The sequence below is a fragment of the Guillardia theta genome, assembly GCF_000315625.1.
Source record: "Guillardia theta CCMP2712 unplaced genomic scaffold GUITHscaffold_107, whole genome shotgun sequence".
NCBI lineage: Eukaryota > Cryptophyceae > Pyrenomonadales > Geminigeraceae > Guillardia > Guillardia theta.
In genome coordinates, this window is record NW_005434567.1 from 160,746 (window position 1) to 172,456 (window position 11,711).

An 11,711-nucleotide genomic window follows, 5' to 3' on the forward strand; every position below is an offset into this window, starting at 1 on the left:
CGGACGACAACATGCTTGTTTGGAAGAGCTATCTTTGCTCTTCCTCTTGCATTTTGTGTCCCATGGAAAATATCACGTTGGTAATTCTTGACGAGCAGAATGCCTGTCGTCCATGTAGTGTTCTGACAAACCTGTTACTATGCTCGATTGCTTCATCAAATTCGTTTATCTTTTGTGTATATCGTTATGATATCTGAATCCTTGGCATAATTGTACCATGTCCATGCAGTGTTCAGCATGGCGCATTTCATTTTGTGGACTACAAAAAGCCGATCAGTTCGTGCCTTGGAGAGATATTGACAACACAGGGTGTATATCAATTTTCAAAATTGACCGAGAACAAACCCATAGATTTTGATTCTCAAACTCACAACGCTATTTGCCTCTGAAAACCTGATGCCGTTTTTCATCTTGTGATTTTTTTTTTTGGCAAACACCCTCTTTAGCATGTTTTTTTTCTTTCAAGTATGATATGATGGAATCGACGCACGGTTATGTATTGTCTCTGAAGCGTTCGTGTCAGGGATGTCCTACACGGTTGCTCACAAAGCAAGAGTTTGTAGGCTTTATCGCCGAGCAATCAAAACTCTTATGGACTGGGTTGTCGACAGGTGAAAGATGATCTTTTACCGGATGAAAGACCTGATTTGACTATCTTGTGCAGAGAAGTTCTGTCTGAGCAAGCCATTCAGGTGAGAAACCAGATTGAGAGGCACAGGCACGAACCCAACATTGCGTATGCGGAGGACCTTTTGAAGGTCACTCTCTCAGCTATCGCAGATCTCACCCCTAACTATGCAAACAGGCTGGTGAGGCTCGGCTTAAGAAGTACGCCCATCCAGATCCTTATATTGTAAGGCTTCGATCGCCTTGTCAGGAACGGTCACAAGAAAGTTGTCCTGATTTTTAATGTTCAGCTCCCCGAGATGCCAGGAGGAACCAAGTGGCAGAGAAACCTTCCTGTACCACATGAGGTAGCAGATGGGCTGTTGGCCCAGATATCAACATGACACCGTTTCACAGATTTGGGATCAACCCTATGTCAAGCATTAGATTTGAATCACACATGAGCTTGCGTGCTAGAAGGACTCGGCGAAACGAATTAGAAGCGAACGCTACAGGCTCACTTTGCCGTGCAATCTCAAACATCATATCTCTCATGCATTTTGGGCATGTGAAATAAAAAGCTGAACCTACATGCCATGGTATCAGGAGTCTGGCTCGCTTGCAAGGCGCTGAGGGAGCTTTATTAGAGAGATATAGGGGGGAGTTCTGTCGATATGTCGCCTTCCACACACATGTAACTGATGCCATTCTTGTTGTCCGCGTCTTTCGGTTCCACTTCCAACCCTTTCACGCATACAGGGATCGGGTGAAGGTTTGGGGTGACTTTGTTGGATCTAGCATTCTGGTCGACCGTTTCTGTTTCTGGTGAGTGGGGATTTGAGTCAGTATCACTAGCTTCACTCTTTTGCGTCAATGGATTCCTCTCCGCGATTTGTTTGGAAATAGCCCGTTCAGTTTCAAACCTGTTGTGACGTCTTCTCAGTACATTGTAAACCTCGCTGCGGAGTTCGTTGAAGAGTAACGAGGTTTTTCTGAGCGCAGCTACATTTGGAAGCTGCAGATCGTCTTCCTGTCTGAGAGCAATGCCCGGTTTCCATTCTGATAAATGATTCCCTGTTCTCCGTTTCTTGAAATTCGGCTGAGTCATGTCGTCTCAAAATAGGAAATCCTATCCAAGAAACAGCGAGACTGGTTGACGTGGATATAAGTAGGCGAGTTGTTTGCAGACGGCAGATATAAGCTTATTATGCTTCAGCTTTGAGAGTGCACAGGCAGCGAAATTCCAAAATAAGGTTGATAAATGCAAACTATGAACCGCAACAACAGATTACAATTATTTGGAGGCAGAAAAGTGAAGCGGAACGGGAGTATTCAAGAGGAGGAGTAGGAGGAGGAGAGGGCTCAGAAGGAAGAGTAAGTGAAGAGGAAGGGAGGAGGAAGGGAGGAGGAGGTGGTGGTTGAGGAACACAGGTGTCTGGGAGTGCTTGCTATTAGCAACTGTGTGGCGCGCGTGTGGGTTCTGTCGGGGGGACTCTTTTACAAGATCAGCATGTGTTCTGTTGACCAGGGGTTAATTTCCAGTAAAGCACTAGGGTAGGGTGGTCTCTATTGTAAGCCAAAAGGGGTAAGGGGTAGTGCTTGACCACTGGACGGGCACTACTACCCCTACCATAATGAAACAGGTTTCACGTGAAGGTGGGGTACTTTCGGACGGGATGTGAGCCTTTTTGAGGGTAGGGGTCCCAGTTGGACGGTTGAGGGGTTGTGGGGGGCATTCATGCTGATTTGGTCAAACATGTTAACGGGTCAGGCATACTGTTTGGGACAATGGTGGGTAGGGGTACTTTAAAGTTTATAAAGGGGTGGGGTGGGAGGGAACAGGTAAGCAGATTGTAGCTACGAGCGGGTGGTCTTCAAGGTACATAAAGGGGTAAGGTGTTTCTAGAAGGAAATTAGGGGTGGTACCAAATAACGAGTGTGGGTACGGTGGGGTGGTAGACCTCCTTTGGGTATCCCGCCGCTCGCTAAATGGTTTTTAAAACAAGTTTTAGGCCATTCATAAAGGAAAGAGTTCCTGGGGGTGGGGTGGTATTTCAGATATGTCACGGGGGTACTTGCCATCGGGCAGGAAGTCTACAATTTGTGGGGTCAAAAAACTGGAAAAGGGGGGTACGTGAGTTGAGTGAGGAATCATTTGTGGGTACATGTACTGTATTGTCCTGTTGGGGTGGGTAGTATGGGTAGTGCAGTCCGTATTTGTTAACCCGTAGGATATCAGGATACTCTACCCTACCTCCGCTATGCGACTCTTCGTACCCTACCCCTAATTCTACATGTACCCACCTTGAATGAAAAACTATGGGAGCCCCCACCAGGTATAACAATATATCACTACCCTACCTGTCCAGACTTCATAGAATTGAACAAATGTTTGCACCCTACCATAAAAACAATATACCCCTAACCAATCCTCATTTTCCTCCCACCCACCCCAGCAAATCAGCCGACCTTATAAAAGCGCATGTCACCTTTATTTTAAAATGTATCCCCACCACCTTAGCTCCATCCCATTGCTCGGAGGTTTCCCACCCGTATCCCACCCACCCACCCACCATCACCTACAACCCCCTAGACTGCGACTACCCACCAGGGAGCGATAAGGAACTTGTCGGAGGAGAATACCGTATGCCATCATGACCTACCCGGGGCTTCAGTTGCATTTCAAGTAAAGTAGATGTAGAGGGGGGTGGGAGGGGGGGTGGGAGGTACCTTTTGCTTTCAATTGTTTACTACGTAATATCTTTGAAAAGAAGAATCTATGAAATGGAGTGGTTTCGAGTACAGGGGACAGGTAAAAATGGTTTTTGATAGACACATAAAAGGTTGCTGAGTCCCTTCGGATCAAGGAACAGACCCCCCGGCAGGCCCCGGGGGTGGCCCTCCGGACATCGGGAAGGGAACGTCAGCCTTTTCAGAAGATTATCCCAAGCATTCTCGTTTCATGGAGGGAGAGAAAACGAAATTGCATGAGTTCGGCACTCCCAAGCCCAGCGGCCCTCGTACAGGTTTTTAGTACCGGTCCGATTACGGCAGTGACAGTGGGGCGGATGGCACTGTGGCACTGAGTTGGCGTGGTCGGCCGGGCGCCGCCCGCGCGGCCGGCGGTCAACCGCCGGTAGCCTGACACGGGGGGCCGGCCGCCGGGCTGGGCCGGGGGGGGCCGCCGGGACCGCCCGGCGGCCGGCGGCGGCCACTGGCTCCGGGCCGCGCCGCCGCGAGCGGCCTGGCAGTCACGACGGTGGGCCAGGCTGCCAGGGCCCGGCCCCCGGGGGCGCGGGCGCCCGGCCGGGCGAGGGCCTCGGACCGGGACTCCACCGCCTTGACTCAGGCGGCGGCCGGCACTGGCAGGCTCAGTGCCGGGGGCGGGCCCGGATGGGTCACACCGGCCCGGCCCCGGGCCGGGCCCGCGGCGCCGTGCTTCACTGCGGCCCCCGGGGCCGCTAAACTTGGAACTAGCCGCGAGGCCAGCACTGAGCGGCCGCAGCCTCACTGAGTCAGGCCGGAGGCCTCCGACCAGCCTCAGCTTGCTGCACTGAGCGGCTGGCCGCCGGGGCCGGGCCCGGGGCGACCGGCGTACCTGGCACCGGCCGGGCGGCCCGGGCGGACTCGGACCGAGTCGGTAAGCCTTGAAGGCTGAGTGAAGTTCAGCATTGAAGGGCCTTGTGCCTTTACTCAAAGTTAAGTTAAAGATCAGTACGAGGACAATCAGGAGAGACTAGGAGGCTTGACCCTGACACTGTCGCACAGGGCCAAACGGCGAGAAGAGAAAAGACAGCGAGAACCAAACCCAATCCTGCCAACTGCTGTGACTCCGCCGGTGACCGGGCCCCCACCGTCACCACTGGGCCGCCCGGCCGGCCGCGCCCGCCGGCGGGCCACTGCAGTGCCGTGCTGACGTCTTTTATGGGGGGCGCAAGGTCTATAGTCAAGATAATGTCACTAATATTGACTACGAACGTGAAGACCTTCGAGGTATAAAGGCAGTGGCGAGTAGACAGGGGGTTCAAAATAAAATGATTGGGGGTACAGAAAGCTTATGGGTCCCTATCATAGGGACATGTACTGAAATACTTGAATTGCAATTGAAATTATTTCAGTCTTTATCTTCTCATTTCTTAATGACTCAAATTTCTGGGGTGGGTACATTCCCAACCCTCCAAGGGTGGTGATATAGTCAAAGTTAGGATCTTCCATGGGGGTGGGGTGGGATGCAATGGGGTCATCCATATACCGGTGATATCAACTCCAAATTGAAGGAAAAGGGTAGGGTAGTATTGCATTGAAAACAGTATCGGAAGGTAGTATCGAAGCCGCCATGGCGTCGGAAAGATGCAGGTAAGGGAGAGCGAGGAGAGCGATAATTCATGCAAGCAAATGGATGAAGATGAAGTGAGAAAGACAGAAAGGAAAGGTTGTTAGATGATTAGGAAAGAAAACAATGCCCGATAAGGAGCAAATGGTAGGTTATTGGAAATTGGGCAAAGAAGTGAAACAATTAGAAACGCAAGATTCAGAGGTATGGACCAATGGATCACAAAGGAATCCTGCCCGCAAACTCAGTCATCATTTAGTTACGCTGATCTCGAGTAGATATGCATGCTCTGATCAGAGATGTGCATGCTCTGAAAAACATCTCAATCCAGAGAGTCTCACTCATGTCATAAGACCAAACAAGCAATGTTCCAGTTATGGACGCGCTTGAAAGTAGCAACTGCAAGCGAGTAGCTCCTGCTTGTCTGAGATGCTGCAAGCAAGTAGCTCCTGCTTGTCTGAGATGCTGCAAGCAAGTAGCTCCTGCTTGTCTGAGATGTCTCGATAAACCTCTTTGGCACAACGGTTCTCAAAGAACGAGAATGCATGCGAAAAGCAAGAATACAATATAGCTGAACGGTGCCTGGTTTGGGATTTGGGGTTTATGGATCATCGTTCTCATGTTCAATCACTCGTTTCGTAGCTGCTTAGCAGTGTACCTTAGTGTAGGTAGGATAGTGAACACAGGCTTGTAGCATGCCAAGGATGCATCTTGAACTGTATCTGTTTTGTTGAAGCTCTTTTCCTGCAGCGCAATGAAGCTGCTGCTTGTGGCGCTGGCAGTCATCGGCAGCTGCAGCGGGTTGCACACTTCGGTACTAGCTTACCGCAGCTCACTGTTGGCTCACGATCGCATGCAGCAGGGAGGAGGATGGGGGAGGATGAGAAGGTTGAGCCTGCGGGGAGGAAACGACGGCAACACGGGAGTAAAGAAGAACTTTAGCAACGAGCGGCTCGACGACGCCAAGTCGCGGCTCAAGAAGATTCTGGGAGCGAACTCCCAGCTGGAGAGGCAGGTGGCGGACTTGGCAGCGAGCTACGACAAGCTCGCCAAGAGCTACGGGCTGGGCAGTTTCAAGCCCACGCGCACGGCGTCCTACTCATGCCTGAACGACGTGACGCTGACGGAGGCTGCGGACAAGGCTCCCGAGCCGGAAGAATCGAAGACTCCTCCTGTTGAGAGCATCCAGAAGAAGATCGAGGCAGCGCTTGCCAAGGACAGCAAGCCTGTAGAGCCGACAGAGCAAGTGCTCCCTCCTGAGGAGAGACTCAAGATTGTGATCGTCTCCTCTGAAGTCGCTCCCTTCTCCAAGTCTGGAGGACTTGCTGACGTTTGCGATAAGCTTGGAGTGAGTTCCTGTTCCTCCTCCCACATGTCAGCTCTTCCATCAGCACTTTCATCCCTTCGACCGAAACCTATCATCATCATCATCATGATCATCATCCTCTTCTTCTTCTTCTTGATCATCATCATCATCATCATCATCTCCATCATCATCATCATCATCATTGTCGTCGTCGTCGTCGTCTCCCTCTCATCTTCGCCTTACTGCTCCAACGCTCCTGCTGGAAGTGAAGACTCACCCTATATCCATTGACTTGCGGTTACAAGGTTGCGCTGTCTCGCATGGGTCATCGCGTGATGACCGTCGCTCCTCTTTACTGGCGTTATGAAGGAGCCCAGTACACCGGGTGAGACGAAGCGAGGAGGAGGAGGAGGCGGAACAGGGCAGGAGCAGGAGCAGGAGCAGGAGCAGGAGCAGGAGCAGGAGCAGGAGCAGGAGCAGGAAGACACAAGGACTTGGAGGGGGGGAGCAAGAGAATGCGGAGGAAAGAAGGGGGGGGAGGGAGGAATGGGAGTAGGAAAGGATAAGCTTGGCAACGTAGTGATGACTCTTGGCAGTGTCTGGAAGGAGTTTGGCCTGTTCAAGCAGAAGCTCAGGATCGAATATTTTCGCAAGTTCAGGGAGACTGTTCCGGCAACTGAGACGCAGCCAGCACGCGTAAGTCACGTCACCCTGCCCCACATCGTCTTCCCCATTCCCTCCTTGGTTGTTCAAAAGCCTCTTCTCCCCTCTTGCACTTTAGTATCAACCTTTCTTTTCCAATCTCCTCCCCTCCCCTCCTCTCTCCTCCCCTCCCCTCTGTTCTCTTCCTTCCCCTCCTCCCCTCCCCTTTGTCCTCTCCCCTCCCCTCCCATCCCCGTCTCTACCCTTCTCGTCTCGTCTCTCCTCTCCTGCCTTCCGTCCACCTTGCTCCTTCTATCTCCTCCTCTCCTCTCCTCTCCTCTCCTCTCCTCTCCTCTCCTCTCCGCTTTACTCCTGTCTTCTTCACCTCTCTTGTCTTCTTGGCATCTAGTCCCCTCGGCTCTCCTTTCTCTTGAATCATGGGAAGCAAAACAGGGAAGGTCTGACCTAGCTGCAGGGTGTGGACCATATCTTCGTACAGCAAGGCTGCTACGAGGTCAGTAGAACTCTGGACGATCGAGGAGGGCAGAGAAGCGCAGAATAGAAGGGGGAGAAAAGGGAGGAGAATGGGGAGGACAGGAATGAGGAGGATGATGAGGAAGAAGGGGGAGGGGGGAGCAGAAGGATTGAGAAGGGAGGAAAGTGCGAGGAGAGAGAAGGATTGAAGGAGGAGGAGTTGACGGGGAGAGGGGAGGAGGAGAGGAGAGGGGTTGACGCTGGAGCGCAGAGGCACGGCATGTATGGGCACAACGACGATCTGATGAGGTTCGCGCTCTTGTCATGGGCGGCGCTAGAGGCCCCGTTCTCCGTGGAGTGCGACGGGTCGGTGTACGGAGATGACGTCATCTTCCTGGTCAACGACTGGATGGTGGGACTTGTCCCCTTGATCATGACATCGCACTACCGGAGGTACGGCTGCTACAAGCAAGCTCGCACAGTCTTCGATATCCACAACATGGGCTACTGCGGAAACTTCCCAGTCGTCGATCCGCACGACCTGGGACTGCCCGACGGCGCCTACTACGACAAGCTGTTCCACGACCGGCAGATCAAGCTGCTCAAGGGAGGGATCGAGATGGCGGACAGGGTCGTGACGGTGTCGCCGAGCTACAGGGACGAGATCATCACTGTGGAGGGAGGATGGGGACTGCAGGACACGTGCAGAGGACGCTTCCCGCACCTTGACGGAGTTCTCAATGGCATCGACTGTGACGAGTGGAACCCTGAGACCGATCGCTTCCTCTCTGCCAAGTGCCAGGGGTACGACAACTTCTTCAACAAGGACGACACGACGGGCAAGCGATCCTGCAAGCTCCACCTGCAGAACTGCATGGGGCTGAGGGAGGACCCCAACATCCCCATCGTCGCCTTCATCGGGCGCCTTGCGTACCAGAAGGGTATCGATGTGATCGAGTCGATCTTCCCCTGGCTCATGAACGGCGACCATGCCGGAGTCACGGGGTACGTGCAGGTGGTCATGATGGGGACGGGAGACGAGAAGTACGCAAGGTTTCTGAGAGACGCGGAGAACCACAACAAGGGGAGGGTGGCTGGTTTCGTAGGCTTCACCTCCGAGCTCGAGCACAAGATCATAGCAGCAGCAGATATCATTCTCATGCCCTCCAGGTACGAGCCCTGCGGCCTCCCGCAGATGTATGCGCAGAGGTACGGGACTGTGCCGGTAGTGCATGCCACGGGAGGGTTGAAAGATTCTGTGATACAGTACGACCCCTTCCAGGTAAAGGAAATTCCTCCCTCCCTCCCTCCCTCCCTCCCTCCCTCCCTCCCTCCCTCCTCCCTCCTCCCTCCTCTCTCCTCCCTCCTCTCTCCCTCCCTCTCCTCCCTCCCTCCTTGTCGCCTCCTCCACATCTCTCTCCATTCTCTCTTCTTTTCGTTACATTCTCCCCCTCGATTCTCCCCCTCCTCCCTCCTCCCTCCTCCCTCCTCCCTCCTCCCTCCTCCCTCCTCTCTCCTCCCTCCTCTCTCCCTCCCTCACTACTCCCTACTCCGTACTTCTTCCTCCCTTCCTCCCTTACTTCTTCCTCCTCCCTCCTCTCGCCCTCGTCTCACTCCCTCGCAGAACACAGGAACAGGATGGAAGTTCGACTGCTGTGACGCCGAGGGCCTCAAGTACGGCCTTTGGAACGCGCTCAACACGTACAAGAACCACAAGGACGCATGGGCCGGGATCGTGCGGAGGTGCATGGAGCAAGACTTCTCGTGGGAGCGATCGGCAAAGAGATACGTTGAGATCTTCAAGTGGGCGAGGATGGACCCTCCGTTCCATCAGCCCATCCCCTTCTGAGGTGGAGAGGAGGAGGGAGAAGGGGGAGGGGAGGGGAGGAGGAGAGGGGAGAAGGGGGAGAGGAAGGGAGGAGAGGAGGAGGTGGTGGAAGGTGGTGGAGTAGATACGGGTGTTCTTATTGTTTTACAAGCACGGATATATAAATAGTTTGTTGTGTGAGTGAGGAAAGTATTGGGGGAGAGGAGCGAGGGAACGAGCAAGACAGGAGGGAGGAGGGAGAGGAGAATCAAGAGGGATGGAGAGGGCAGAGGAGGGACAACACAGGATACTGAGGAAGGAAGAGAGAGGGAAAGGAGGGAATGGGTAGTAGATCACAAGGAGAAAGTTGGGATGTCGTCGGTAGACATCAAGATTTCTACTAGATTTATTGTTCTTTCGAAATCAACTTGTAAAGAGACAGCACGTCCGAAAGTATGAAAAGGCAGAGGAGAAGAGGAGGAACAGCGGGACGGGGGAATGTGGAGGAAAGAAAGGGGGGTGATTGCTCCAAGGGAGGAGGACGAGGAGGAGGAGGAGGAGGATGAACATGCAGGAAATCATCATGGCCTCCACTTTCTTCTTCCCCTCTGCCATGTCAATCTCAGCAACAACGTCGGCAAAGAGCTCAAGTTACATGTGCTGTGTGATCATCATGACCTGCAGAGTTATGATCAGATCGAAACCTCCTCCCTCTTCTCCTGCTTCCTCCCTCGTTCCCTCGATACCTTCTCTTCCCCTTCCCTTCCCTCCCCTGTCACCTTCCCACCCTCCTCTCATCACCCGGTCGTATTCTCCATCCCCCTCTCCCCTCCCCTCCTTCCTCTGGCATCCTCCTCTCCTCCATCTCCTCTCCCTTCCCCTCTCCCTGCATCCTCTTCCTCTCCTCTCACCTGTCGAAGTAGGCGAGCGGTGCGACGACTTGGCCTGCAAGAGGAGAGGAGCGGGTCAAGAGCGAGCATGCAGGACCTGAGCTCACCGAGGCGAAGGAGGGGATAAAGTGAGGGAGGTAGATGTGCGCGAATGACCTCGCCCCTTTCTTTGGAGGCTGCGAGAAACAAAACTGATGAGTCATGAGGGAGGAGGAGAGAGGAGAAAGAGTGATGGAGGAGGCAGAGGAGGGAAGAGGATGAGGACGGGGACGGGGACGGGGACGAGGACGAGGACGAGGACAACGGAGACTATGGCAACAAGAAAGAGGCCGGAATATCATGATACGCCAAGTCACCTTGTCGCAGAAAACGGCAAAGACGCTCGATCCGGTGTCCAACACAACCTGAACGAGCAGGAGCAGGAGCAGGAGCAGGAAGAGATCAGTGAGATCATTCACTTGGGTGACCCTCCTCCTCCCCCATCCACTCCTCCTCCCTCCTCCTTCCTCTTGCTGCTCTTTTTCTTTTACTCCTCTCCTTGTCCTTCAAATCTTCACAATTTTTGCAATTATACTAGACCCAACCAACCCAATGCTTCCTCCTCCTCCTCCTCCTCCTCCTCCTCCTCCTCTGCCTCCCCCTCCCCCTCCTCCTTCCCCTCCTCTGCCTCCCCTTCCTCCTTCCTCCTTCCCCTTTTCCTCCTCCTCTTTCCCTTGCTCTATTCTTCTTCCTCCTCTGCTTCCTCACCTTCACTGTCTGTCGAGGAACACCTATCGAGACGTTGATGAAGATCTGCGTCTGCAAGCCTGTCTCGAGAGGAACCTTGTCGATCTCCCCAGAGGCTGGTAGGAGCTCTCAGGAGGAGGAAGAGGAGGAGGAAGAGGAGGAGGAAGAGGAGGAGGAAGAGGAGGAGGAGGAGGATGAGGAGGAGGAGGAGGAGGAGACATGTGACCTGTGTGCGATCCGTCGTCAAAACCCTCGGGTATCCCGAAATCCTGCAAAGAGGATGAGAAAGATAGGCAGGCAGTCAGAGGGGCAGCAGCAGCAGCAGCAGCAGCAGCAGCAGCAGCAGCAGCAGCAGCAGCAGCAGCAGCAGCAGCAGCAGCAGCAGCAGCAGCAGCAGCAGCAGCAGCAGCAGCAGCAGCAGCAGCAGCAGCAGCAGCAGCAGCAGCAGCAACCTCATGATGTTTTGGTTTGTGTTTCGCCCAATTGGAACCTGTTTGGACCATGTTACATCTCAGCGAGCTTCCAAACTTTCTTTTACCAGGACGAACAGGTTTGTACTGGCGATTTCTTTGCGCAAGGCCGATAACAGGGACTGTTTGCAAGTTTTCAGAAGATGCAAGTTCTTGTGTTTGTCGAGGTGATGGTGGTTATGTTTCTTGTTGTTGTGGTTCTGGTTGTGTGCATTGTTATGCTTCTTGTTGAAGTTCTTTTTGTGTTTGTTGTTATGCTTCTTGTTATGCTTCTTGCGTGTTTTCTTACCTGTCGGGTGGGTGAGGTCGAAGTGAACGACGAGGGCGCGGAAGATGACATCTCCGAGCTTTCGAGCAGTCAGAAGAAAAGGAGCCACGCAGTCAGATGTCACCAGAATGCCCATGAAGGCTGGGGGAGATGTCTGTCGGATAAGTCAGGACGAAGTGAGGAGGGGAA

General features: G+C 53.4%; 4 protein-coding genes across 4 annotated transcripts in view; 2 read left to right on the forward strand and 2 right to left on the reverse strand.

Annotated features, from left to right (window-relative positions):
- Positions 1-522: 522 nt before the first annotated feature.
- On the forward strand, positions 523-1,198 carry GUITHDRAFT_155205 (hypothetical protein; the record flags this gene model as incomplete). Its single annotated transcript, XM_005823521.1, has 5 exons — positions 523-611; positions 665-758; positions 806-853; positions 918-974; positions 1,024-1,198. The coding sequence occupies 5 exons, from the start codon at positions 526-528 to the stop codon at positions 1,051-1,053; spliced, it is 315 nt and encodes a 104-aa protein (XP_005823578.1). The 3' UTR covers positions 1,054-1,198.
- Positions 1,199-1,228: 30 nt separating this feature from the next.
- Positions 1,229-2,081, reverse strand: GUITHDRAFT_155206 (hypothetical protein). The gene has a single exon (XM_005823522.1). The coding sequence runs from the start codon at positions 1,712-1,714 to the stop codon at positions 1,250-1,252; it is 465 nt and encodes a 154-aa protein (XP_005823579.1). The 5' UTR covers positions 1,715-2,081; the 3' UTR covers positions 1,229-1,249.
- A 3,738-nt stretch (positions 2,082-5,819) lies between these two features.
- GUITHDRAFT_78834 (hypothetical protein) lies at positions 5,820-9,210 on the forward strand (the record flags this gene model as incomplete). The annotated part of the gene is made up of 6 exons (XM_005823523.1): positions 5,820-6,287; positions 6,551-6,605; positions 6,790-6,911; positions 7,363-7,401; positions 7,606-8,643; positions 8,986-9,210. The coding sequence occupies 6 exons, from the start codon at positions 5,820-5,822 to the stop codon at positions 9,208-9,210; spliced, it is 1,947 nt and encodes a 648-aa protein (XP_005823580.1).
- A 604-nt stretch (positions 9,211-9,814) lies between these two features.
- Positions 9,815-11,711, reverse strand: part of GUITHDRAFT_145651 (hypothetical protein) — a gene marked incomplete at both ends in the record, with an annotated part of 5,887 nt that continues 3,990 nt past the window's right edge. The window contains 7 exons of the mRNA XM_005823524.1: positions 9,815-9,846; positions 10,080-10,113; positions 10,166-10,234; positions 10,415-10,462; positions 10,806-10,900; positions 11,011-11,053; positions 11,323-11,676. Coding sequence (XP_005823581.1) covers positions 9,815-9,846; positions 10,080-10,113; positions 10,166-10,234; positions 10,415-10,462; positions 10,806-10,900; positions 11,011-11,053; positions 11,323-11,676 — 675 coding nt within the window. The remainder of the gene's footprint in view (positions 9,847-10,079; positions 10,114-10,165; positions 10,235-10,414; positions 10,463-10,805; positions 10,901-11,010; positions 11,054-11,322; positions 11,677-11,711) is intronic.